The 27,404-nt window shown below is 38.7% G+C and overlaps 1 protein-coding gene across 1 annotated transcript in view; it reads right to left on the bottom strand.

The window, feature by feature from the left end:
- The window catches only part of cntnap2a (contactin associated protein 2a), a 359,863-nt gene that overhangs the window by 52,372 nt on the left and 280,087 nt on the right, over window positions 1-27,404 (bottom strand). The window contains exons 16-17 of the mRNA XM_039617641.1: window positions 13,534-13,690; window positions 10,522-10,649 (exon numbers count right to left, since the gene is read on the bottom strand). Of these exons, the coding sequence (XP_039473575.1) occupies window positions 10,522-10,649; window positions 13,534-13,690 (285 nt within the window). The remainder of the gene's footprint in view (window positions 1-10,521; window positions 10,650-13,533; window positions 13,691-27,404) is intronic.

The raw sequence follows: 27,404 nt of genomic DNA, 5'->3' as shown, positions 1-27,404 counted from the left end.
TGCAGAATATGGGGCTTAGTCAAGATTATCTCAGATATACTTTAAGTTTCTTTGTAGCCACTGGCCTTCTCCCTTCTGTGTTTGCTTGTGACCTCGCATTCTGGTGTGGCTAATATTAAAACACAATTAAAAGAACCTCACCATGAAAACAAGAAAACAGGACTACATATAAGACGTAAAATATTGCAGTGAAAAACAGCAGCCTGTCCATGATGAGACGAGAACCATCATCTTTAGCAGCCTGTATAAATCCACATCCCCTCTGTGCCCACCAGCCACATACTGATCAAGGATATTCCAGTGCAGGGATGTCAAACTCATTTCACATCACGGGCAACATACAGCCCACTTTGATCTTATGTGGGCCAGACTAGTGAAACTCCCCTCTAACTATACATGTAATCAATGAGATATCTTAATATAAGAAAAAGAAGCACAATTTCCACAGTACATCTCACTTTTTGTACATAATAAAGACATGCTGCTGTAAATGAAAGAAATCTGTCAGCATGACTCTTTGGGCTTAAATTGTAACAAGTAAATGTATAAAATACAGAAATTTACAACTTAATTATTTGGTGTAATATGAGTGGACATGGGAGAGGTTATTATCACTCGTAAAAGCTGTAAAACTTTTGAAAATACAGTTAAAAGTAAAAACTTTATGTCCAGGTCTTATATTTGACACTCCTGTTCTAGTGCCTTTCAATTTTCTTTTGTCAATTAATTAAAATCAGGTAAATTTTCATATATTCTACAATCATTACAGATAAAATTTTGATGATTTTGGCTTATATCATAAAAATCAGAAATATAGCTTTTAGCTTTAGATGAGATAGTGTAAGATCAACTGCAAAAAAGGATTTGCAGTACAGATTTTCTTGTCTGGTTATGTTTATTTTTTATACTAAATTCTTGGTTGGGGCTACTTTAACAAGAATTACTGGATCAATGTGGCATGGCATGGAAGTGACCACTTTGTGGCACCGCAGAGGTGTTGTTGAAGCCCAGGTTGTTTAGTAGTGGTCTTCAGCTCATCATACTCAGGTATTTCTAGTCTGTCTCTTGTGAATAACCCACAGTTTCTCTGTATTTTTCAGGTCAGGCGAGTTGGCTGGCCATTCAAGCACAGTAATGATATGGTCAGCAAACCATTTGGCAGCAGTTTTGGCTCTGTGAGCAGGTGCTAAGCTAAGTTTGTCAGCAGATGGAAGCAGGAAGTGCTCTCCTGGTTGATGTTGCATTGACTTTGGACTCACAAAAAACAGAACAAATCACCCAGCACCAACAGCAGCAGATGACATGGCATCCCGGATCATCATGAACTTTGGAAACTTCATGCTGGACCTCAAACACACTAGATTTTATGCCTCCCTACTCGTCTCCCAGACTCCAGGACCCCTCTCAGTCCTCTCAAGGCTGCATTCATTCCTGTTGCTGGTGCAACTTTTCCCTTCCAGTAAACTTTCCATTTATAAGCTTTGACACAGCACTCTGTGAACAGCCAGTGTTTTCAGCAAAAACCCTATGTTTTGAAGGTTGTCAGCAGAGATCTGCAGTTTTCCCCATGATTGTAGTTATACTTCTTTAACTGTCATACACAAAGTGAAAATAAAATACTGAGATACTGGATCGAGCTTTAAGCCATAACCATCAAATTAAAAAAAGAAGAAGCTTGAAATAAGTCATTTTACATGTAAGAAATACAGAAGTGAAAAAAACTTTAATTTAAATAAAAATTTGTGATGTACTACACAACACAATTAAATCTGATGTCTGGCTTTGTAACTTTTATGCTCTGATTTATAAAATAATTGACACATTCACTGACGGTCAGTTATGTAATCAGGTGATGTAAAAATCTTTGTTGGTAAAAAAGTGTTTTGAGGCAGACAGGCAGTCCTTGTCTCAGTCACGATAGACTAAAAATAGAACAGCAACCTTCTTGCAAATAGGAAAGCCTCTAATTTTGATTGCATGGTGGAGATTCTACTCAATTCAACCAATTACAAGTAGTTTTGGTGACTAACAGGTCCCAGAGGTTGAGTGTGCCACACCCCCAATCTCTGCTTGACCAGTTTCAATCATAAGGCAGTTGTGCCGGTCACCTGGTTAAAATAGTGTGTGTGTGTGTGTCTTGTGACATTTAAACTAACAACACATCTTCTTTTTTGCTGTATTTGATAGACACAGTGAAGAAAAGACATGAAAGCGGGGGAAGACACGCGGCAAAGGGCCACGGGTCGGACTCGAACCTGGGCCGGCCACTCTCAGCCGTATGACATGTGGTCGCGTGGTTGCGTGTCTTCTTGACTTATGTTTGTATCAAAGAGAAACTGAGATCTGTCTGTAGGCTAAACTGTTGCTCAACATTTTCTGTTTGCATTTAATGAAACAGTTTCCCATTTAGTATGTTCATGTTGTACACTTTGATCCATATGAAGTCTTTATCTGAAATAGATAAAAGCAGCAGTTGACCTCTACGTTAGCCCGCACGGAGAACCGTAAAAAAATCAAAGTTCACTGAGCTGTAGATGCTGACTTGATATGAGATGCAGCATAAGGTGAAGTTTGGGTCTGGAAGCCAACTAGATGATTCATCTGTCTGTGCTTGACCAGATGGGTTATATGCCAATACCAACAGATGGTAAGGATGACTGACTGCCCCGTCTCAGGTCATTAATGCGTGCACTTTCAGGCACACACACACAATCACGCGTATAAAATGCAGTACATGTACATACCCATTAGAAATACAAATAATGTACACTCACTGCTGGAGGGCAAAGCAGACAACACAGGCGACAGCACACCGCTACAGTAATAACTGGGCCTCACACGTGTCCTGCTGTATGCGTGCACACGGTGATGCTTTTCCATTGTAAATTTGTGACATTTAGGATTTCAGTACGGTGGCCCTGAGAGGCCAAACAGACTGCAACTTAAGGAAACCCCAGCAATAAGAAAAATGCTACAAAGGCACACAAAACACAACGGAAATAGGAAAAAAGAAAACAGAAATAGGAAAAAAGAGATTTCCAAAAGCACAAGGGAAGTGTTTCTGGGGAGACAATAACCCGACAGACCAGTTGCAGGAACCAAAATATGCTAAGAATTGCACTGGGAGACACTTAAAAGAAGTGGGTTTTGTGAGGAAAGAAAAGATGAGAGGTAAGTGTGTTAGCCTAACTATTAGCCTAAAAGTATTATATGAATTATATGAATCATGATAAAACACACCTAGCATGTTTTGGGTTTCTGCAACTGGTCCGTCGGGTTATTGTCTCCCCAGAAACACTTCCTTTGTGCTTTTTGAAATCTCTTTTTTTTTTCCTATTTCTGTTTTCGTTTTTCCTATTTCTGTTTTCGTTTTTCCTATTTCTGTGTTTTTTTCTGTGTTTTCTGAAGTTGCAGTCCGTTTGGCCCCTTAGGGCCACCGTATTTCAGGGTACAAGCACCTTTTACTCAAGTTCTCAGAGCAAACTCATAGTTTGCCATCTAATTTAACTTTTCCACTTGCTACTTATTGCGACGTATACGTCAGGTAAAGCTGTTGAGAGATTTTTCATTAAAGGACTAAGAATAGGCTCATCTAACAAGGAAAGCAACGCCACCTATCTTCGAAGGTCACACTTCTGAGTTGTCCCTAAGGGCATGTCTAAGATATTAATGTTTAAAACACTTGAACCTATATACAGCTCTGCAGAGTGTTAAACAGTGGCACACCAAGCATATATCTCTTCATCGCTGACTTTTTTTCTCCCCCATTTCCACTGAGACCTGTATTTCATCTCATTTGTATAATTGAGCCGTCTGTGGCAAGTAATTTTATGGTCTATGTGCTGTATATTCATGCTAAATGTAGCATTTGAATCTTCAGGTAATTAGTTTGTGTCTGTCATTTGAGACCTGCAAAGCCTTTATCAATCTCACTCTGTAATTAAGTTGTTTGCCATACATTTTCAGCATAAACTTTCAGTGCTCAGAGGTATATAAATGGCCAAGCAGTCTGGAGGGAGGCTGAAAATAGAATAATTTCATTCTTTGTTTTCTTCCAAATAACGTCCATAAATCATCATTCCAATGTTGTTTGTAAATTTACTAAAACAAGAAATACATAAAGAATTCTAATGGAAGTGCTTTGGGTGCAAGAGTCCACGAACCTGGACAAAAAGCTGTAATTCTTTAATGCCTTCTAGGCTTCTTCAGGTTTACATCATCTTTTAATGAGAGACCAGAGCACAGATAACATTCTCGCCAAAAGCTCAGTCACATACATAAATAAGACGGCAGCCTCCTTGCAAATAGGAAAAATTGGTGATTGCATTGAAATTTAGTGCGCAACACCCTCGACCTCCTGGTGATTGGCAGGAGGCAACCTGTCTTCAAACCCTGTGGTTCGACTAACACTGAGTAATCGGTCTCAGACATATTGGTGAAGGTTTGCAAATAATCGCTAATTTAGAAATGCAGACAGATTCCCAGCATGTTGCAATCTGACTTAGTCAGTGCCTCTTTGCATCTCAGCAGCTTCCCAACTTGTTACATTCTGGTTATATTCCTATATAAAAGAAAAGGTTAAACTGGCATCCTGCAGAAACTGTGGAGAAATTTCTGAATTTCTGCCAATATTTGTATGAAATCAGTAAGAAAGTCTTTTGATGTAGAGAGCAATTATAAAAATACAATTTTACTGTGCATTGATATACAGGGTTTTGTTGCTAAAGTAATAATGGGGAATGAAAGTACAGAATATCCCAGCAGTAGTGTAGACATTATGTAAGTCCATAAGTTGTGTATGAACCTTCAATAACAATTTCCTGTTGAGCTTAAGTTATGGACAAGGAGAGGCAGAAGAAAATGCTTTGGAGCTTGGAATGGGGAGGCGTATATAAAATCATATCATCTGAATAAAACAAAGTTCAAAGTGCTGACTGGGACGAATAATGTTATTTGAAATGAACTGAGAAAGTAGTTAGGCCCCTTCACTTTTTCTCAATATACTGGGCTGTGAAATGGTTTTTAATGGCTGTAAATTTGATTAAAAATTTAAAAAGTGCACCGTGCCTTGACACTCAAAATTGTTTGACTGATGGACACACATGAACAGATATTTCACTGTTTCAAATGTTGAATGGCCTCAGTTACCGATGCCCTGGCACACGAACAGTGAAGAATGGTGACGGAGCCCTTAATTAGTTTTGAACTATAATAGGTGACTTGTGTAAGCTTTCATTTGTGGTCAGTCATGAGGCCAAGCGTGTCTCATAGCAGGTGCGTGAGATCATAATAGCAGAATACATATGCTGCTTTGCTTCACTTGCTATCTTTTATTTTAATTTCCATCTATTAAAATGTCCAAACCCTTTTAACATCAATAAATGGAACTAATTTCTCTCTGTCTCCCTCTGACTGTATAGGCTGCCATTAAACTAGCCGTGGAAATGGGCTTCATTAATGCCAGAGCTAACACACACACACACACACACACACACACACACACACACACACACACACACACACACACACACACACACACACACACACACACACACACACACACACACACACAAACGGAGACAGAGAGAGAGAGAAAGTCCACTCTAACTTGCTCCTGTGCGTACCACAAAAAAAGAAACAAATGCACACACAAAAGTGTGTCTTTGTGCTTCCACACAGACACATAAGTACCTCCTTGCTAAAACTTTTTCTGACTGCTCAAGACATTAGTCATTTGCCTATGAAAACCCATTACATGGCAGCCAATCATCATTGCTCTTACTGAGACATAGCTCCATGCACAGTATGAGAAGCATCAATCATATGAGCGGGACCTATTCACGTGTGAAATTTTTAATATACATTTAATATGCCTTAATGGGCCAATGTATAATGTATGCTCTATGTTCCAGTGTCTTGGCCGGCACTATGGCAAACATACCTCAAAGTCATCTTCATTGTAAAGGTTGTTAATTTGGTCACTCAATATAAAAGAAGATGTCTCACTTTGTCTTGGGCGCCCACAAAGACACATGCGGTGATAACAAGGAAGACAAAGAGAGTACTGCGCCGTCCAAGTGACAGAAGAATCCATCTTTATTAATTGTGTTTGCCACACTTTCAGACCCCCACACACAAACAGATGTGATGTCATGGGTCATTAAATCATGGTTTGTTTGTATGTTGGCAGCTCGGCGATGAAGGGACATTAGTGAGTGGCAACGGGTTGTTGATGAAGGGACCATAATGGGTGTGACACCAGGGAGAAAGAAGGGCAGGTGTTCTGTCATGTTCTGCACCCTCGACAGAACCAGGCCACTTCCTGTCTGCCGGAGGACGGGCTGTTAGAGATAAAAATGACAGCGAAATCTCCAGTGCATGATGTTTAACTGAGGCATACTTGATATCTGTGGTATACTTGGCTAAATTCCTTTGTAGTTTTAAATCCAGCACTATCTCTAAAGCACAGCCCACTGAGATAGCATAGCTCCATTCTTTTATTTCCTTTAGTTTGAAAAATGAGCAGTCAATAGACATTTTATGAAGAATTATTAGTGCAATGATCATGCTGTCTTGCACTAAAGATTAAATCCATTTTTACTTTTTCTCTCTAAAGGATATTATTTCCCCCAAAACCACTTTGGTGCTTTGTTACATTACAGCACAGATACCAATATTAGTTTCCTTTCTTAGTATGTTAATGTATTTTTCCTTAGGCGACAGAAAAAAAAACAAGAGAAGTTGGAAGTGACAGAAGCAATCTCTCAGATATAACATAATTGAGGAGTTCATTCTGTTTTGAATTGCTCAGCGGATAATACATTTAGAAAAGTGGAATGAAATTAAGGTTGCTTTTAAACTCGTAGATTGGTTCATTTGTTCTGCGCTAAAGAAAAAAAAAAGATACGCTTGCTTTTTACAGTTTTCTGCTTCATGTTCAGGTCACAATACAGACCTGGGGCATATTAAAAAAACAAAATTACTCCTTGGGTTCCTCCAAAAAGGTTGTACAAGGGGCCACTAAATGGTTTTAGTGGTACACATGTGACAGATTGTAGGATATGCTTTTAAAGTTGCCTTAACCTGTCAACAGGTGCTGCTGCTTTTGCAAGCTGCTTTGCAACCCCAACTTTTCCTTTCATGAAGTACCCAGCCTTATCAAAGTCAAGTGCTCTATTTGTGTTTGGCTCTTGATGCCTAACACACAGCTGTGTACATGGAAGAGTGGGGGAATCTCAGAATAAAGGCACATAGCCCAAAAAAATGCACATATGCAAATAAAAATCAGTATCGTATTACAGTATGATGGTTTGAATCAATTTATTTAGTATTTTATTTAGGCCAGTATCACAAACTGGTCATACCATAAAGATAAAATACATCAGATGTGCGTTTGTGAAATAAGGCAGTGGCAGATCTCAACAAGCTGACAAGAGGCCTCAAGCTGACTGGCAAGAAGAGCCTGCTGGCTCGCAGGGATCAAGGTGGCTAAAGCCACTGAATATCCTCTCATAATGACAGCTAAGCCTTAATGTAGTGAAAGCTTACACCATTAGAATACGATTTCCATTATCCATTTAACTTTTCTAAGTTTATCTTGAAGCCCACTATGTTACAGCACCTCTGAATTTACCGAGCAAACAGCTGCATCACAGCTATACCGCGCAGTTGATCCGTGCTGATCTGACAGAAACTCTGTACATGCTACAGGAGTCACATATCGCAGGTAAGATGCGGACAAAGTGAACTGGCCCAGGTTGCATGAAAAGGGAAGTGGTCAATATCATAGTTCTGCACGATCTGTGTGTATCTTCCAACTGACCCAAAGTCCCAATGAGAGCAGTGCGCCAACACTGATTAGAAGCACAGACAGGAAGAGAAACAGCAAGGATTAAAGTGCCTCTCAGTTTGTGTGTTTGTGTGTATGTGTGAGTGTTCTGCTAGATCTGACACCTGATGTTTACCTGAGAAACAACCTAAACTACCGGGAGTTGACTGAAGGGAATAAAAGGATGAGTGCTTAGATGAAAAGGCTTTGAACGGAGTTCAGATGCATTTATCTCACCACACACATACACATTAGCACAAAATGCAAGTGCGTTCACGCACAAAAACACACATATGCAGAGGCAGATAAAGAAAGATTCCAAAATAGAAAGACAATCAAGATAAAACAACAGGTTCTGTGAATGATTTGCACACTGCGAGAATAAGCAATGTGCTATTTTCAGACTCAAGTGCAAACCCAGAATGACAATGTGCTCAATTGTACTCCGCTATGCATGAAGTGTTTTCTCTTGTTCTCTCTGAAGATAGTTTTTAATTAAGACCTTATTCAAACCATCAGCAGCAAACAGTCAAAAAAGGGTTTGGTACTTTGCAAAAGTTTGACTGACAATGGATGTATTGTACAGTCAAAGACACACTGATAATGCTTAATTTCCACTGGGGTTCAGGATGAAGAAATGGCAAATATTTCTTCCACATGAGGAAGCCAAAGATAATGACGAACAAAGTGCCCTTCCTGTCATACTGATTTTTGATGTTTGTGTGAGTTACCATTCGTTTAATTTGTTATGGTTAAATAAAGCTCCCTATATACTGTGTGACTGCACCACAGTGTCACTTTTTTTTTTTTTGCTTGCTTTTAGGTGACTGTATAAACCCATTACTGACCCCTCGAATTTCTCTCAGGTTCTATCAGCCTTAAACAAATATAGCTGTTGTGCTGAACTGCAGCTCCGGTGAATTGCACACATTGCACCTGCCACTTAAAATAGCCAATTCAGGTAGTAATTTAACCGTGAGTGTATAAAGGTAGCCAGCTATCAATCTAAGTTTCCTGGCACTTTGCTCGCTACTACTACACAAACCTTTCACTTTTCCTCTCTTTCATAAAGTAAGTGAATACATCAACAGTGATGACGGCGGCTGCCACTGGCTGGCTTTTTATGAGTCATTTCCACCTATTACAGAAATTGCCACAAGAAAGGCGGGATTGAGAAAGGCTGTAGGCCACAGGGCATACCTTAAAAATGTTGCTCCACATTGTGTCAATCACCTGCCACTTCACCAGTTGCTACAGGAAAATGCAATTTTCTGAAAGCTAATTCATTCACACTTGTTTGAATTTAAATGTTTCAATCTGGTTTCAGGCCGATTCAGCGGAAAAGACAAGGACAAGCGATCTTATTTGTTTTGAGTTGTTTCGTTCCATTCACCAGGCAATACTGGCGCTACCCCCTTTATCCCTGCGTTGACGTTTCTGCAAATAATAGTGCAATCTGTATCTTCATTAGACAAGCTTCATCTGCTAATATCATGTACAGCCTGGTGGCATTTGTTTTAAGCACAATGGGATCTCTATAATTTGAATATGTATCTATTCCAGTGTAAGGTCTGCTGGAGTACCATTAACTGTCTATCTAAAAATGTCATACTGCTTAACATCAAATAAAGAAACAAGCACACAAACTCTTCAGAAGTTACGTACAGTGTCAAAAGAGGAATTGATTCAACCTTTCATGAGCCCTTCACAAAGGTTATGCAGCCATTCTTCAGCAACCAGCTGTGAATTTTTGAGAAAATAAAATCACTTCCTTTCGGCAGTCGACCTGGAGATGGTCATTATTGCTCATATTGCTTTTTCATTTAGTCTGCTGCAACAGCCGTCCTTGTGCTTCACTCAAAGGCTCATTTTAAGCCTGCGGTGACTCCAAAAAACTCACGCCTGCTTTCCCCATCCTGTGTAGGCTCCTCTTGAGTTTAAAGTTCATTTTACAACCTTACAGATGACTCACCTGTACAGTGTGATTTAGCTCCTGGATACTCTATTAACCCTTTAGTTTCTCTGGAATCAGAGTACACCTCGGTGCCTTTCTATGGAGCTCTGCTGTCTGTTCCAAAATACTGTGGATTAGCCTGAAATTACCTACATTGCTGCTAAAACAATCTTAATCATGCTGTTTTCTGAATATAATAGCACAGCCTTCCTCATTATAAATCAGTAACAAATATTAAACTAAATAAAAAGTTGACTGAAACCACTTGTTGGCTGCCATATGTTGGATAAGAGCTGTAATAATTATTTCCTTTATCAATTATTTGATGAAAAATGAATTTTCTCGACAAGCTGGTGTAAAATGTGAGAAAATAGTGAAATATCAATGATATCACTGATGCATTCCCAATGTTTTTTCCCCCCATAAATGTAGTTTATGGGGAGAAAACAAACTATTTACTTATTTCCAATTAATTTTCTGTGTATCTGCTTATCTGAACTCATTACCTGAACTTTCAACACCTTGAAGTCCCCCAGTGCCTCACACACACAGCCCATTCAACCCCTTTTATGTCAGCAGTTATGAGTTTGATTTTTGGACCAAGTAAATACTCATTCATGATGCTGGAATGGTTTTCCAGCTGTCTGTCACTCAGACGAGTAAAGGCAGCTGTTTTGGCGCCATCCACGTGCTCCACACCAAAGTACATTAACTTTATTTTAAATGACACAACACTTACTGTCTCCTTGACAACGGAGTGGTCCAACAGTTAGCTTGGCCTCAGATCCTGACCTGTTGGTGTCGCCCACCACGACCTGGCTGACTGGCAGGTGTTCTTGATAAACCAGGAGACCAGAATCCTCTCTCCTATTGGATGATTTGGAAAAAAATCATAGAGGTTGAGGAATTATGGTCTTTTCACCTTGCTATATCTTTTGCTGTGAAAGAAACATTTTTCTATTCAGTTCAATTTAGAGTTTATTAAGAGCACAATAAAAAAAAATCAAACAATGAAATAACTGCGGAAATATCTGCCTGACACTATTCACAAATGTGTCAATATGATTTTCCATAAACAATTCCTTAGCGTTGAGGTGACACATCTCAGGTAAGTGATTTTGAGTATGAAATGAAGAAGGGAAAAGCTAAATATAAAAAGAAATCTATTCAGAAAAACATCAGGATACGGTAAATTATATAAAGTACATAATAATCTCACAAAAGGTATAGCAGTTGTTTATACACATAGGAGTGTTCATATCCACAGGCATGAAGATTTTCTTTTGTTTATGCTGTTAGATGCTGTACCAGCTGTAGTACTGGTTACTACTTAAAGAATACTTTTAACTGAGCCTATTAGTAAACCTCCAAACAGTATCAAGACTGTCACTTTGGTCTTTTTTACATGTAGCACACATGAAATAGTCACTTTCAGATATGTTCACACCTCAGTACACGTTATGTGGTTTAGACAAGGGAGCGTAAGGGAGGCTGCGTACAAGGAGTTCACTCACACAGTGTGAATTCACCAGAGAATTACCTGCTCTATTTTCACGTCGGTGCAATGAGACATCACACAGGCTTTGTGTTAGATAGCTAGCAGGTTAAACACCATTTAGGGTCTGATCCAATTACCTCTAATGAATCAAGTCTCACTTTTAATTTGAGTAGGTTTACATCAATGTAGTAACAACTGCACAGGTGTGCCGTGTTTAACACAGATCAATTTCAAGATTCACCCTTTAGACATCGATAGATGTCTTTAGATCTAGCCAGGTGATCCTCTTTGAGGACCGTCTGCAGACGCCTTCAGCTCTTTCTTCTTGTCTTTAGCCAGTCTGCTCAGTCACAATAAGGTCATGTCACCTCAGGATTTAGTTGCTGAAACTGAGCATGTCTGTATCTGTATTCACCCTGTTGCTATAGTAAAATTATCAACAAATTCAAGTGCCCTAGTTCCATTAACGCCCTGCATGTTGTACATTAGGTTTTGCTGTTTTTCACCACATATTCTCTTTTAATTGCTTTGATAGAGGATAATCTTTCCTCTTTTCTGTTCAGTTTTTTCCGAGTGTTTTTGCAAACTGCAACCCAGCCAACCCGGCCTTTCTCTTCTTCAGGCTTCTGAGCTGTTTGCTTTTTTTCTTCTAAGACTCTGCTTATGTCCTTGCATGTTTATTGATGTGAAAAAGTGCACACCTACATGTCAGACAGCACTGTAGACTTCCTGTACAATATTAGAGGGTTTTTTTGGTAATGCTTCCTCGCCAGCAAACAGATGTGGCTGCAGGGATTATGTTTTCATGTGTTCCGTCTGTCTTTGATACCATATTTTAATTTCATTTCTGTGCTGACCAATGCATTCTGGAACTCTAATGAGAACTCTAATTAAAGACAGCGTGCAGGGACGTGTGCATCTGAGTAAGCATGTGTGGATAGACACTTGCGCATTTCTATGTGCTGCCAAAAGTATGGGTAATGAGTGCAAACAGTTGGTAAAATTTCAAAGCTAACTTAGCCAAACAATAAGACACTGATGCGTACAATATTAACAGAGAGAACAAGGCACTGTAAAATTTATTTGTAATCTCATCAGTTTTAGAGATGAGGAGGGAGACATGAAAGCAAATTAAATCTCTTCTTCTTGCTAACGCTCAGTAATTACTCTCAAAGAGGAGGCACACGCATATACACACTCACAAACAGCGATGCAACTCCTTTTAATGAGAATATCCATCAGCTGGCTAAAAGAGCTTTAAAACGCAAACTGTTGGTTCTGGATGTAAGCATCCCTCTTAAATAAACACATCACTGATAGGCGCATTCATCATTCAGTCACTTCAGCCTTTGAAGTTTGACACATCGCCAGACTGTCCAGTTAAGGCGGATTCGGCACTGTCAGCTTAATGCAAATGCTGCATTAGCATAAGTGACGAATTTAGTGCTATCAAAAATTTAATAAATAAAAAAAATGTAAATAATCCGTGGGTTTTTCATTTTTGGGTTCAGCTTATGTGGTAAGAAAAATAAAAAGAATCGACGGTCTTTCAGGTAAGACATTGTTTGTAGGAGGCCTTGTGAATGTCAACCAAAATGAAATTCTATACTACCAAACATGCACTTATTAAACATAACAAGCAGTTAATAGACAAACTGACCTTTACAATTTCATATAAACTGCAATTATTTTAGAAGCAGTTAAATGTCTGAGGTATGTCTGAGGAATTCATCTGCCCTGGTGAGAAAATCTGTGGGTGAGTTAATGGAATAACAAACACTCCTCTTCTTTACTGAAGTGCCAATGAGCGTGGTATGTATGTACATAACCCTGTGAAACTTCCTTGTTTTTATAGCAAAGGCCCAGTGATAATAAGTGACAGAATCATTTTTATCTAGGTGGGCAAAAAGAAAAAAAAAAGTCACCACTGAATTCTCCACTCATTAGTAACTGTAGCGTTAGCTTTCCACTCTACGACACATGCATTCAGCTTATTATCATAAAAGTGGTATCCTGGTTATTAGGAAGATTAAAGTAGTTTGCAGTGGGTAAAAATGAAGACTTTAGCTGCACAAGATGGTCTCCAAGAAGCTTGATGGATAAAAGCTAATGCATAATGCAGGAAAAAGCTTTCCCATGACACATGTAGTATTCATGTAATACAAAAAAAGAGCTACTTAGTAGCCTGAAAACTACTTAAAAATGGCTCTGTAATTGTAGAACTGAAACAGTGAACTTTAAAGTCTGACTCACCATTGTTTGACATCAGCATCACAGTTGCAGTCGTACTTGGGGTCGGTGCAGTTCCTGTCGATGCCACAGGCACATTTCTGGATGCCAGGCCCCGATCCGCCCCAGTAGAAGTGTTTCTCGTTCCCTCGGCCAACCCACCACGTGTAGGGTGTCCCGTCTGGGGACAGAAGACAAACACCCAGAAAACAAGCCTATAGGTTATTTCCGAAATGGAGAACATGTCAATGTGACCCTCACAGAGAAGTGCACAAAACAGATGAAAACATCTTTTTCTAAAGGCGATTAAGTTGTGCTGCTAGAGTGCCCAAAGACACTCCCATTACAGGTGATTGACTGTTCAAAATTTTAACTGTCTGTGGCTCTTTTTTTGCATCCATGTGAATTATAGTGACAATTGGCAGCTGCGCGGTGAATATAATTCATTTGCTCAACATGTTTTATGCAGCTGGATGGTAAATGCCTTTGAGACCGGAAGGCACACTTAGTCACACATCACACCTGTGCTTTTACAGATCTATTAAAACAGCTTCAGCGCTGTTGCGTACATTTATCTTTTCTATGTGCAAACCACTGCGTGTAATTGTTGGAGTGAGTGTCGGTACTTCAAAACCACATGTGCGGACACACAAACACCTCTTTGTGTTTGTATGTGCCCTTTCATGTGTGTGGGTTCGTGTGTGTGTGTGTGTGATTTTTAATGAGTGGATAAAAGGTGAAGGATCGCTGCTTTTCAATAAGAAATGTAATATTGTTTTCTTTTCCATGGATAATGTATTCTGGCATGGGACAGTAACTAGGCAGAGAGATAGGTGTAAATATTTCGGTGGCTGGCAATATATCACAATAACAGCAAGAGAGAATGAAACAATATTACGTTTCCCTCTTTATTCCGGGAAAATACGCCGCATTGTCAATATCATTTTGTCAAATTTCTTTAGAGACAATGAAATCTCCCGAGCCCCATTTTTTACAGAAGGGAATTGAAGCAGACTTTTGATGCAGCACAATTGCATTGAGAGGTGTGATATACTGTATTATTACACTTTTGATTTTTTTTTTTTTTTTGGGTGGGACTAGGGGCTAAACTCCAGGAAGAAGAAACAGACGTGTTTCTATTGTGTGTCTAAATGGTTACGTGTTTGGTTTGGTGACCTGTGGGGTTACTGCCTTCATAAAGAGAATTAGCCTCATCTCTCTTCAAGCTACTGTTCAGACAAGCCATTGTCAATAGGATTAACAGTGCCTCCTCAAGAGACTTCACAATCCTCTCAATTCGTGTGTGTGTGTTTGTGTGTGTGTATTGTCGTATTTTTATACAACAGAGAGGCTAAGTTTGAATTTAAGTCAAAGTTAGACCTCATAGTCTCACATTAAGGTCAGTGGTTATCACAGATGGCACCCATCTAACAAACAACCCAGTACTAGTATCAAGTACTGCTTTCAGACACACAGACTTTTTGTTGTTGTTGTTTTTGTTCACAGTATCAGTAACTTAAAAATTGAAACCAAAAAGAAGTTATAGTGTCATAAAAAAAAGAAAACATAAATATATATTTTTAATTGTCTAAAACCTGTTTCAAACTAAAAGTTGTACTGTTATTTATCAGGCCAATAACAAACTGAATTCACATTTTTATACCTAAATTTGAGCAGGCACACTGGACCTATCTGAGAAGTCAGAAACTGATAAAGCCTAATGTTCATCCACTACAACTTGTAACTGTAACTGTAATTTGGCATCTTAATCAAACAATAATATTGTACCTTATTATTTTCTCTGCTTTTTTCGTAAAACTGTTAATTTGAAAATTTGTGGATAACAGCAATAATTATATTTTATCACTAAAAACATAATTTCAGTTAAAGAGCTTGCACATGCTAGTGGATGAACCATTACACACACACACACACACAAAAATTTATTTTGGTAATTATCAGTGCTATTATTTTAGGGCAGCCAAGGCATAAACCTAAAACACATTCATTTGTGTTAAAGATTTTCTTCTGTGTAAAATAACTATCGAATTACTTTTTCTGTCATGAAATGTAACCACGATTTCCTGAACTAAGGGTCTAGGCTCAATCACTGGATCCTGAACATGTCCTAGCACCTTTGTCTCGTTATGAAACAGACATACTATTCACAGACTTGACTCTGATAACAGCCGTACATAACGCACATAACTTTGTGGTTATATTCCGACATTGTTACACCTCAATTAGCTAGTTGTTTTATTTAATTAGACCCACTTTCAGCGTTGTTGTGTTGCTTATTATTTCTCTGAGATATCTGAATTTGCTATAAGCTCATCCTCATTCATCAACTGACTCCCCAGCAATATTTCCCCAATGGATATATTTTAGAACACAACAACGCCGGCAATAACATCAGCTCATGACGCTTCACAAAGTGCTTCTTCAGCTGATGTGTGAGTTTTTGACAAAGCATCATTTCCCCCAGGTCAGCATGTACAAACCTGTGAGGGAGTTTTGCTGTTGACAGACACATTAGCTTCTAATATGACAGGGCAGGTACTTCTTTTGTAGACCAATTGTTCTCTGTAAATAAAAACTTTCTTAATGAATATTTTGTATTTCAATTATTTCTTATTTAAGTTAAGATTTAATTTATAAAATATTTTCTGTTCTTACATTATAAGAAAATAAAATCTGGGTCTTTATAAAACTGCGTGATTTTTGTGTCCCTTTGCACATTAGCACATTACAAAACCAATTAAAATAGATAACTTGTTTTGTAAATGCACTCTCTGCTGGTTTATTTGATCTCTTTCCAGCACACACACGCCATGATAATGATTGTATTTCTTGTACAATGCATAAACAATCAACCATGGACAATCTATAGCTAATACTGGTGGTGCTGAGGTGAGTGGTGGGTGATGGGGACGCAAATCAAAATTCTAAGGCCCCATAAAACCTTGGGTGACTACTTTAAACACATAATTAAAGACGAAGGGATGTTCCTTCTAGCTCTTGTATAACTGCAGAGTAAAAGTTGTTAAGCATTAGGGAAAAACTTATGACTGCAAGAACAAAGGAACTGCCTGTATTCAATAACAATGTGTTCACAATCCTCTTTCTACAGCACAAAAAAGACATAAAAGGAGAAAAAGTATCTCGGGCCCATGCCTAATGTAGGCTTGGACTCTCTATAAACACAAAACATGCATAAATACACACATGTACTGGCTGCTAATTTATCACTGTAAGTAGGACTTAAAATTACTGTTATTGTGCTGATAATGGAAGGTTAGCCAGTAATTATGTCTGATTATGCACAGTATGGTTGTGCTGTGGGTGCTGCATTTAAAGCTTGGTTCAGAATAGTGATTTTTCTTTTCTGACTCGCTATTCTGCTGAGGTCCGACACACACACACACGCACACACACACACACACGCACAGAGAGCAGGGAACTTGAGGTTATATTTCACTGAAGTCGATGACAAAAATGCTTCATCCACAAGTGAAATAAAAGTGACTGTAAGCGAGCAGGAGTATGTTCACAAACTCCTGTCGAACTAGCAGAACATGAACTCACAGAGATGTGTTGTTTTGTAGTAAGTTGCTGTTCATTATACATCCATTTTTTTTTAAAGAGACTTATGCTTATAGCAAATTGTTCAGAATGAATACTGAATGCAGGCCATGGGTAGGGGTTAGAGTAGGCTGAAATGACCTGGAGTTAATGTAATTAATGAGTGATTAAATCTGACACATAGGTTAATCCATATTACTACTGGATCAGTCAATTTTTTTGCATGCTGGAGCCTAGTGTTGCTTCCAGTGACGGCATGAAGATACAATCTAGTAATAAAAGAATGATGACATATGATGTATTCATGGTGCAGAATTACTTATAAATAAGGCAAATAATAATCTGTTTTAGTTTTCTTTGCGTAGAGATTCTGATCAGGTGATCTGTGCTCCTCTTCTGATATTCACTGCTCTTTATGAATTTAGCCAGCTGAATTCAGTAAGATATAAGCAGATGCTACCCAAACAGCATAGCTGATTTCCAACCTCTACTCACTATAAAGCTAGCATAAAAGGTAGAACTCAGTGACTGAAACTAATCTGCATCATCATCTTATATATGAGCTGATGTCTGCTGCCTTTGATGTAACCTAGTAACAGTACCCTAGGTATAACCAGTTCAGCATAGTACATCATTTTAAACATGATCAAAATACTGCAAACTGACCAGTTTTGCCTGGACTAAACAGCCCGGTATTTTCATGCAACCTGGGAAAAAGACTAAACTAATTTACCTCAATAAGTTTTGCAACAAACTTCCCTAAAACATTATTTAGCGAGCATAATGTAAGGGAGTCCGGGGATTATAGTAAATTTTTTTTTTGTTCTAGCGCTTATATCTCACATAATATTTGTAAGAGTTCTTAAATTTTGACATGAAATAAAAAATAATGTTACAAAATTCCAGTTTCAGCAGTATCAGTAACAATCAAAATATAAACTTGAATAAAAAAAAGTTCTTAGTTGTGATTTTGCCATAAAATCTGAATACTTCTTCATAAAGCTCTACAACAGGGGTGGTGGGCCGGTGTCCTGCAGGTTTTAGATGTGTCCTTGATCCAACACACCTGATTCAAATGGCTAAATTACCTCCTCAACATGTTTTGAAGTTCTCCAGAGACCTGGTAATGAACTAATCATTTGATTCAGGTGTGTTGACCCAGGGTGTTATATTTAAAATCTGCAGGACACAGGTCCTTGAGGCCTGGAGTTTCCCACCCATGCTCTACAATTTAGTATCAGGGAGGAAGGGGGATGTTGTTACATTTAACCCTTTGTTACATCCATCCTTGGTTCCCCCAAAACCAAACTAAGGTAAACTCTAAAACAAATGAGGACACTTAATGTAAGATTTAGGTTTAAATTATAAAATTATAATACAAAGAGCAGTGAGCAAGGTTTACCTTTTAAAAAAACTTTTGCATCTTACTAACATCTTTCTCCATTTATCAGTGTGGCATATATGTTTTTCTCTCCCTTGGAAATACAGTAGTAGCTACTAGCAGACAAACTGTGCAGAAGCAGTTTGTGTTTGGTGATGCTTGTTGCCGGGGTCGAAAAGTTGCATTTGATCACCTGTCATTTTAATAATGTTTTGTGGCTAGCTAGTGCTTAAATAGAAAGCAACTTTATGTCTGTACCATGAACTTAAGATTCAAGGTTCAAGGCTCAAAAGGGCTCACTGTCATTTTGCATGGTTTTTCAGATATAAACAGACTGCAATGGAATATTGTTTCTCACCAGGCTCTACAGTGCAATAATCAGTAAAAAGTAAAAATACAATATGACAATCAAGCAGCAGCTTGCCGAGACACTCAGCAAACTCAGGTGTAACCAATCACACTCATTGAGCTCACGAAAAGGGATGTGTTGAAGGTACAAGTGTGCCGTGGGATGTCATTATTTTCTTGTTACTGAGCATTTATCTCCATGCTGTCACCAGAAGCAACACCAGCCTCCAGCACACATAATATTAACTCACTCGACAGTAATATATATTAACTTGCCTGTTAGATTTAATCACTTATTAACTGAAGGACCCTGGTTGTGACTGCAAACCTTTCTCAACCCCTGAGTGGTAACCTGAAATACACCTTTCTAGAAATGTAAGTACAAATAATTTTGACACAGTCAGCAAGTATTGTGATTGGCCTGTTTACTACCATCTATTCCTCCTCCTATGGATGTCTGTCTGCTTTTTTCTCCTCAAGTTTTGAATGGCTCAGTGAGAGAATAACAGCCACAGCCTCAATATAAGGAATAATAATCATAGCATTAATCAGCTGTCAGCAAATTCCTGAAGGGAGATTGCTAAAACTATCGGAATGGATGTAAGGGAATGTACAAAGAAGTGGAAAAAGAAAAAAGTCCAAGTCCAAAGAAAAAGTCCAAAGAACATAGTAGCTGCCATCTCATAAGAAATGTCAAGAGATGACCACAAGGCCCCTTGCATAGGTTATGTTGTAGGTGTCACAGAGGTTCACTGCAGAAGTGACAGAAACCAAAACATGCAAAGGACTGCATCCAGACACGCTTACAAGAAGTGTGTCTGAAGATAAATTCATCAGAAGGAGAAAAAGCTGCAAGCTAATGATTCATATAATACTGTAGATACATGGATGCTATTTGCTCTTCTGCAGCTGTTAATAGTACAAAATAATTAAACATTATGGTTAATGGCAGTCTCAGAATATCACAAAACTGTGTATATTGTTGAGGCTTCTGTGTGGGCCACATATTAACAATAATAAGTTGTCCCTTAGGGAAGAGAGTGTAATACTGCCCTTTGTAGTTTAACTTTCTAGACAGCTCCTCATAGCTATGGGACAGACCTATAACTCTGTTTTTCTTGTACTCTTTTTAATCATCGTTATGTTTTTATTCCCTCACACAACATCAGTCAGTGCCTGTGTTGTCTGTAAGGAAATGTAAATAAATCCTAGGCTACACCAGGTAAACATTACCAAGCCTCCGAGTGCATTTCCTCCATCACCCGGCTAGTCCTTACACTCATTGCTGGGCCTCTCACTTTCCCTACCATATAATAACACAGGTTTTTCAAAAGGTGAGGAGAGAGCACAAAATTGCTTTCACAGAAAAAAAGTCCACTTGGCCCATTTCATAATTTGTTTTTCAGAGTATGTCGAGAAAAGGAGAAGACAGGAGAAGATGTGTAGGAGTAACAGCAGGGCATCAGGTGAAATGAGAGCTATGTATTGTGCCAGTTAAACTCTCCTGTGTGATTCACTTGGCCGTGCCAAAACAAACAACTCAGGAGCGGAGAACGAAAGGAAGAGGGCGGAGGGGGAGATGAGAGCACGACAGCATGGATGGATGAAGATGTGAGGGAGGAGAGATAGAATCGTACTGGCAGGGAGTTCATACGGAGATCCGCAGAGAGAGAGGGCACTGCCAAGATGAGGCTCAGCAGCATGTTTGTGTGTGCAAGAGCATGTCTCTGAGTATATGAAGAACAGAGACCATGTGTTTGCATCTACAAAAGTCCTGGGTTTAAAAAGCAGGTGCAAACTATCACAATTCCCACATAAATATGATTAACATCAATGTGGGTATTCGAAATTCCATCTGACCGAATCAAAACATCAGGAAAGCTGCTTTGAATGTGATATAAAAGTGATTAAAAAAATGTGCTGCATTCTCTTCGGATTTGTAGTAGATAATCCTCTGTGTGTCATATTAAATGAAAATTTGGCTTAATTATAATTTATCGATGCAAAGAAAGGAGACCATCATTAAGCTGAAAAATCAAAGTAAACCTTTCAGCGAGATGGCAAAAACATCTGGAGTGGCCAAATTAGCAATCTGGTAAACTCAGAGAAATGAATGAATGCACCAGCCAGCTCAGAAACACTCGTCCTGGAAGACCACAGGCGACAATTAAGGCGCAGATTTTTTCCGTGGTTAAGAAAAACACATTCACAACATTAAAAAAAAAAACACAAGAGAACAAGAGACAAAAGCGTTTATCAATCCATCTTTTTACATGCTTATCTAACCTGGAGCTTATCCCAGCTAAAAGCTTTGTGAAACATGAAACACACCAAACAGGCCACAGGGTTAACCAATCAAACTCACATTTACACCTGTGCCAGATGATAACCCAGAAATTAGAGTTGAACTACGTCAGTGAGATCCAAGTATTGGATTAACATTAACTGAGATGATCTCCAAAATAAAATGACGAATAAATAAACACTCGCACATGCTAAAAATGTTTGTCTTTGCGTCATGATTCTCATGTCACTCCTTACAGCCGTCATCAACCCTTACTTTCTCCTTCGTTGCAAAATCTCCAACAAAAGTGCTAAATGTTCACAGGAGATGAGGAATCAGACATGACAGACTGATAAGGCCCGGGGCTGTGTTCCTCTTCTGTCCTCGGGGACAGCCACACAACAGTACTTATTGTGATGGGTTTATCTATTTGTTATCCCAAAAGCACACATAACAGGCACATAGTCACACCTACAGCCACACTCACATATATTTATCCCTGCTCTTATCCAGAGAAGCTAATGTCTTTATTTTCATCATTTCTGCTGTATTTTGTGGAGACTCATACTCCCCAAAGCAAAGACACATGAGCAGTGGACAGTAAAAGCAAAGAATGAGAGAGGAAGAGAAGAAGTAAAAGACACATAGTGGGAACTGAGATAAGAGTATTGACAGCAAGAAAAAGAAAGAAAGTGGATAAAAAAAGATCAGGAAAGTGTGAGATCCTTGTCTTACAACTATTGATCTTTTAGCAAGTAATCTGATCATTCTGAATGAGTGCCACTGAACCAAACGGGTCCATAGCAGCCTTTTAATATATTTATATTATGACTAGAACCAAACTCATATATTGTTATATCTATTTACAAATGGCATCATCGGAGACAGTCTTGTGTCTAAAACGGTAAATGTGATGTATAACACATGAATAACAACAATTTAAAACTATTACTGCAAATAGTTGAAAGACATTTAAAATGTTGACACTGAGAAATAATATTAAAAATTCAAAAAACCTAGATTAATCTTTGCAAGCAAGGTGTAATGCTGAAAGCTATTACTAATTAAGCGCCATTAATATTGATCAATATATAGTCAGTCAGGCCTCAGTAAGCATCTGAAAAGTTCATGACAGTACAATTTGAAAAAAGCTGAACAAGTAAGGTTTGTTTGGAAGGGTTGCCAGGAGAAAGCCTTTTCTCTCTAACAAGAACATGGCAGCATGGCTTAGGTTAGCAAGGTTGCATCTGAAAAAAAATCCTGCAAAACTTCTGGAACAATGATCTTTGGACAGACAGCACCACAATGGAGATGTTGCACAGCACCATGCTTGGTGACAACTAAACACAGCACGTCAGCAAAAACACCTCACGCCAACTGTCAACCATGCTGGTGGAGGGGTGATTATTTGGGCTTGTTTTGCAAGGACAGGACCTGGACATCTTGCAGTCACTGAGTCGCCCATTAACTTCTTTGTATACCAATATATTCTAGAATCAAATGTACTAGAAACTTAGCTGTTTCAGTAAGACAAAGACAAACCACACTGCAACAATATGGCTTCAGAGTAAAAGAATCTGGGTGCTGTGGCTGCTGTATTTATTAGTCACCTAGTGATGCATTATAAAAGGAAAAAATATGCCAAAAGAGACCCCAAACTGTTAATCAGCTGAAATCCTTTATTAAACAAGAATAGGAAAATATTTCACTTTTAGTGTGAAGCAACTGGCCATTTACAGAGCAGTAAACCTGCTTTTGTTCCAACATTTCTAAAATATACTTAAAATTCTTAATATTTTGAATGTGTTTAAAAAGTTTTGTATCTGTTAGACTATTAGACTTTGCAATTATTGCCCTTTTGCAATGAAAAAAAAAAGACAGGTGTAGTGTTTGCCTTATATAAAAGCAGAAATTTCAGGAGCCTGTGGTTTGATTGTAATGCCAGACTGGTCTGAAGTACAGAGACAACAATCATTTAAAGTCCATAACACCCATAATATCCATTAAAATTGCTCATACTAGGCACAAGTACCAGGGCCACGCTCAGTTCATATCAGGGGATCACACCCCTGCCAGTCAGACTAGGAACTGAAAGGTCAGTGGATCCAAAATGGCACTTGATATGCTCAGCTGCTCATATCCCCAGTGTAGGAGATAATGGCTTTTAAGAAAGGTGGGCAGTTTGAGTTGAAATGCCAGAATGGCATTCATAACCCTATTTGGCTTTCTCATAAACCTGTCTCAGGCGTCACCTTTTAGCTTGTGCCTTACTGGAGTCACTGCAGCTATAAGAGCGGTCATTATCGATTTCTTCTCTGACCCCGCTGACTGACAGGTGTCTGTCAGAGAGCTGCTTCACAGTATGTACAAACTCATGCATGGATGAGAATACGCTTTTATTCTGCTGTCTGCATTGATCTCTGTGGGGTGTGAATGTAAATCAATATTCTTCTTCTCTCTCCTCTAACAAGAGCAGCTTCTGTATTATTGAGAAAAAAAGAGTTAAAGGCCAGAATATGTCTTATGCACGCTGCCAAACACTTGTCTTTGAAGAAAAAGAACCACTAACAAAATCCTGCATACCCATTTACACACAAATGTGCCCCTGCTCTTACTTAAAGTGTTCTGGAGAAAGTAAACACATGCAAACACTTTTAGTTTTAAAAAGCTTTCACACTAAGTCATGGATCAAATCGTCTTTGTCAGGGCATTGTTGACTTTTGCTCTTTGTTGTCCTCTTTTTTTCTGTTTTTTTTCTGGAGGAGAAGCTGTGGGGACATTAGCCATGCCCTGAGATCTCTATGGAGAATTGAATAAATGCACTGTGAGCTTCTGCGCATATCTGAGAAACAGAGAGCGTATTTGTGTGCCGTTTTCTTTGTCTTCATCCTTTCGTTTATCTGTAAAAGTGCATGCGTGTCTTTGTATTCTCTTCTTTGCTCCTATTAATGTGTTTCTGGGACTTTGCCTGGCTCCCCTGTCTCTTTCTATTGTCTCAGTTCTTCTCCTCTTTCTAACCACCTATCCATCAAAACACTACGTGAACCTCCCCAGTTTCTCCCATCTCTATTGCCCCCCAACATATTTAGGCCTCTCTACCTCACACTGCCCGCCTTTTCCTTGCTCTCTCTTATCTCCTGGTCTCAGAGGCCTCTTTTGCTTTATCTTTCTTCCTATTACGTCCCTCTACCTTCTCTTTGCGCTCTCGGATCTCTTGCTCTATCAGGGTACTCTTTTCCCCTTCTCCTCTCTCTCTCATATCTGCTTTGCACACCTTTGCCTTGCACTCTCATATCGGCTGGTCTCAGTGGCTTTTCTCTCTCTCCCTCTCTGCATGCTCTATATCTGTCCATCTATCCCATGTCTCCATAACTCTTTCCTAGCATCTACAATAATCTCTTTATGTTCTTATTAGTCCTGTTATAATCTACCCTTTAATCCATGCTAATTGCAATCTCCTCTTGCTCTGATCCTGATCTGAAGATGTATTTGAAACACGCCCCGCCCTCCCAGTCTATCCTCTTTGGTTTGATCTGCAAAGAACTACACTGCATACCAAAATATCAAATGGCTGTGATCTGAAAGCCCTTGTAACTCTTCGTTGACTAAATCGATGGGTAAAAGGACTACACTAAGTCAACTGCCTTAATGTTTTTGACACTAGCAGAGAAATTTTATAAACTAGTGCTTGTTTTGTGAGTTAGGACATTCAAAAGCAGTTTTTCTTTCACTGACCAACAGCGGGTGGTACTGCTAGCACAAAAATGGATTTAATGAAAGTTTTTGCCCTTAAGGAGACACACAATTAGAAAAGCTAGCCATTATATTAAATATTGTGTGAGTATTGCTAATGGGTATATTCTCTCTTAAATGCAGCAGAAATGGAAAAAAAAAAAAAGCAAAAGCATAACAGCCTTTTTTTTAATGCTTTCTGATGCACAAAGCGAAAAAAAAGTCTCTAAATCCCTCATTTTGGTAATGGAGAGAAGAGGTTAAAGAGAAACACTGCAGAAATGAGTTTTGTTGCTGCCTGCAGTGCAAGCAATGTCAGGAAAGACATCTCCGTTGTCTACATCAGAACACACCGCAGACACCACTGTGGAAGGATAATGAGTAATTTCAACAGTTTTTACCTGAGAGCACCCGTAAAGGGATCCACCATACTGACAGTTCTGAGCTGCCTTCCTGCACATACCGCTCAGCACTTTATGCTCTAGTGAATTCATCCTGCATACTCGCGGACACATCTACCTTATTCTTCACAGGTCATCAACCTGTGTATCCGTCCATTAAATGAAAATACATTGTAAAGAGTAGAGAGTGGGAGGAAGTTGAAATTAATATCAGTGGTTGTACCTCTAATTGGCTTGCCTGCTTTTCAAAGGACATGGGGCATACATAGGTATTTTTTCCAAATACAGTCCGTGCATAGACAAAAAAACATCTCCAGCAGCAACTGCAGCTGACAAAACTGTGGGCCGATGATGACTGTAAATAACCATAATCATCATTACCACAAGGTAATCTAAATCTGTGTGTGCATTTCTGTGTGTCTGAGTGCCTGTGAGCATAAGTCACACTAAGTGTTCTCTCAAGTCAAGGTTGTTGGGCAAATAATAATAATAAAGTTTATTTATATAGCACTTTTCTTAACAAAGCTACAAAGTGCTTCATAGAAAATGTTTTTCTTTTTTCACATATCCAAGACCTTGCTATAAACATCAAAAGAAAACAAAACAATACAAATAGAAAGAATAAAAGAAAAATTAAAGAGAAATAAAACCAGCAGTTGCAACCTATTATATGTTTTTTGAAGGCTTTATGATAAAAAATGTTCAAGAGCTCTAAAAGACAATAAGGAAGATGAAATTCTGATCTCAATGAGCAGAAGGTTTGTCAGTTTGTCAAAAGGTCTAAAGTATAACCAGCAGCACCCCATTCACCAATTCAAGTATTTAAGTGCCCAGGCACATTGGGGAACAAAAAGTTATTTTTATAATTCAGATCAAGGCTGTTTAATCCTTTAAAAGTCATTAGTGTAATTTGGACAACATTTCCAAAATGTAACAGCCAGCCAGTGTGAATTTGCTAGTACTGGAGTAATATGTTGACATGTTTTGGTGCCAGTTTAAATCTGAACTAACCAGAACAAATATGCAGTTGCATAAGAAGCACTGCAATAATCAAGGTGGGAATAAATAAAAGCATGCAAGTCATTAGAAGATAAGAATGATCTAATTTTAGGAAGTTTTTCAAGCTGATAGATACATAACAGGACAATGTTCTTTTTACTTAAGATTCCTTGACATATCTGGAATATGCTTGGCCTATTTGAGAGCTAAACACAGGCCAATAACAAAAACACTGGATTTATCCTCAGTAAACTTTACAAAGTTTAATGAAGATAATGAAGACAAAGCCAGGACTATCAAGAGAACTGTTTTGTTTGTTTGTTTTTTATAGCAGAGGGACAGATAATTGTGTGTCTTCTGTAAAACTGTGGTAAGTGATATCATTACTATCAAAAAGCATGCACACTGAAAACAAAAGTGGGCCAAGGATAGAGCCTTGAAGAATGCCATAATTAAAATGGGCAGCAGAGGAGGAAGTGTTACCTTGGGCCTCATTTGGATAAGTTGAAAGATGTAAAAGATGTAAAGCAGATTCCTTGATCCCAACTCAGGCTTCAAGATGGTGGAAGTGTGCACTTAAATCTCAGTTTACTACGACTGAGCATTCATTTAACTTCTCTTAAACCTGACAGAAAAGTGTTGAAAAAATATTTATAAAAGATATTTGCTATGTTGGTTTCTCCATAACCTTGTTTAAAATAAAAAGTTTAGAAATGTGTTTGTAGTTATCAAGTAATTGTTGATTCAGATTAAGCTTTTTAAGTTTCTCTCATGAGATATATGTCATGGTGAAAATGGTCTTTGTAAAGACACACTCCATTTCCACTCCCCTCTTTTACTCACACCATCCATCTCCATACATACCTGTCAGACTCGTCATATGGATGAGGATACAGTGAACAACACTCATAATTGCACAGGGGGATGTGCGGGTCGTAAACAACTCGGCAGCAGAGAGCAAGCGGGAGACAAAAAGTAAATTAGAGAGAGGGGAGGGTGATAGGAATTTAGAAAACAAGCACAGAGGAAAAAAAATGACCCCGAAAACAGAAAGGGAAATGTCACATTACGAGGACATGACAAGTGATAAGGGAGAAGCAAAGGATCGGTGTGACAGAGATATCGTTAAGAGAGCGAAAACGGGAGCAGCTTTGCAGTCCGTCACTGA

The sequence above is a fragment of the Oreochromis aureus genome, linkage group 9 (genome assembly GCF_013358895.1).
Source record: "Oreochromis aureus strain Israel breed Guangdong linkage group 9, ZZ_aureus, whole genome shotgun sequence".
Lineage (NCBI taxonomy): Eukaryota > Metazoa > Chordata > Actinopteri > Cichliformes > Cichlidae > Oreochromis > Oreochromis aureus.
Note: the sequence above shows the minus strand (reverse complement) of the source record. Positions and strands in the feature narration are given on the sequence as shown.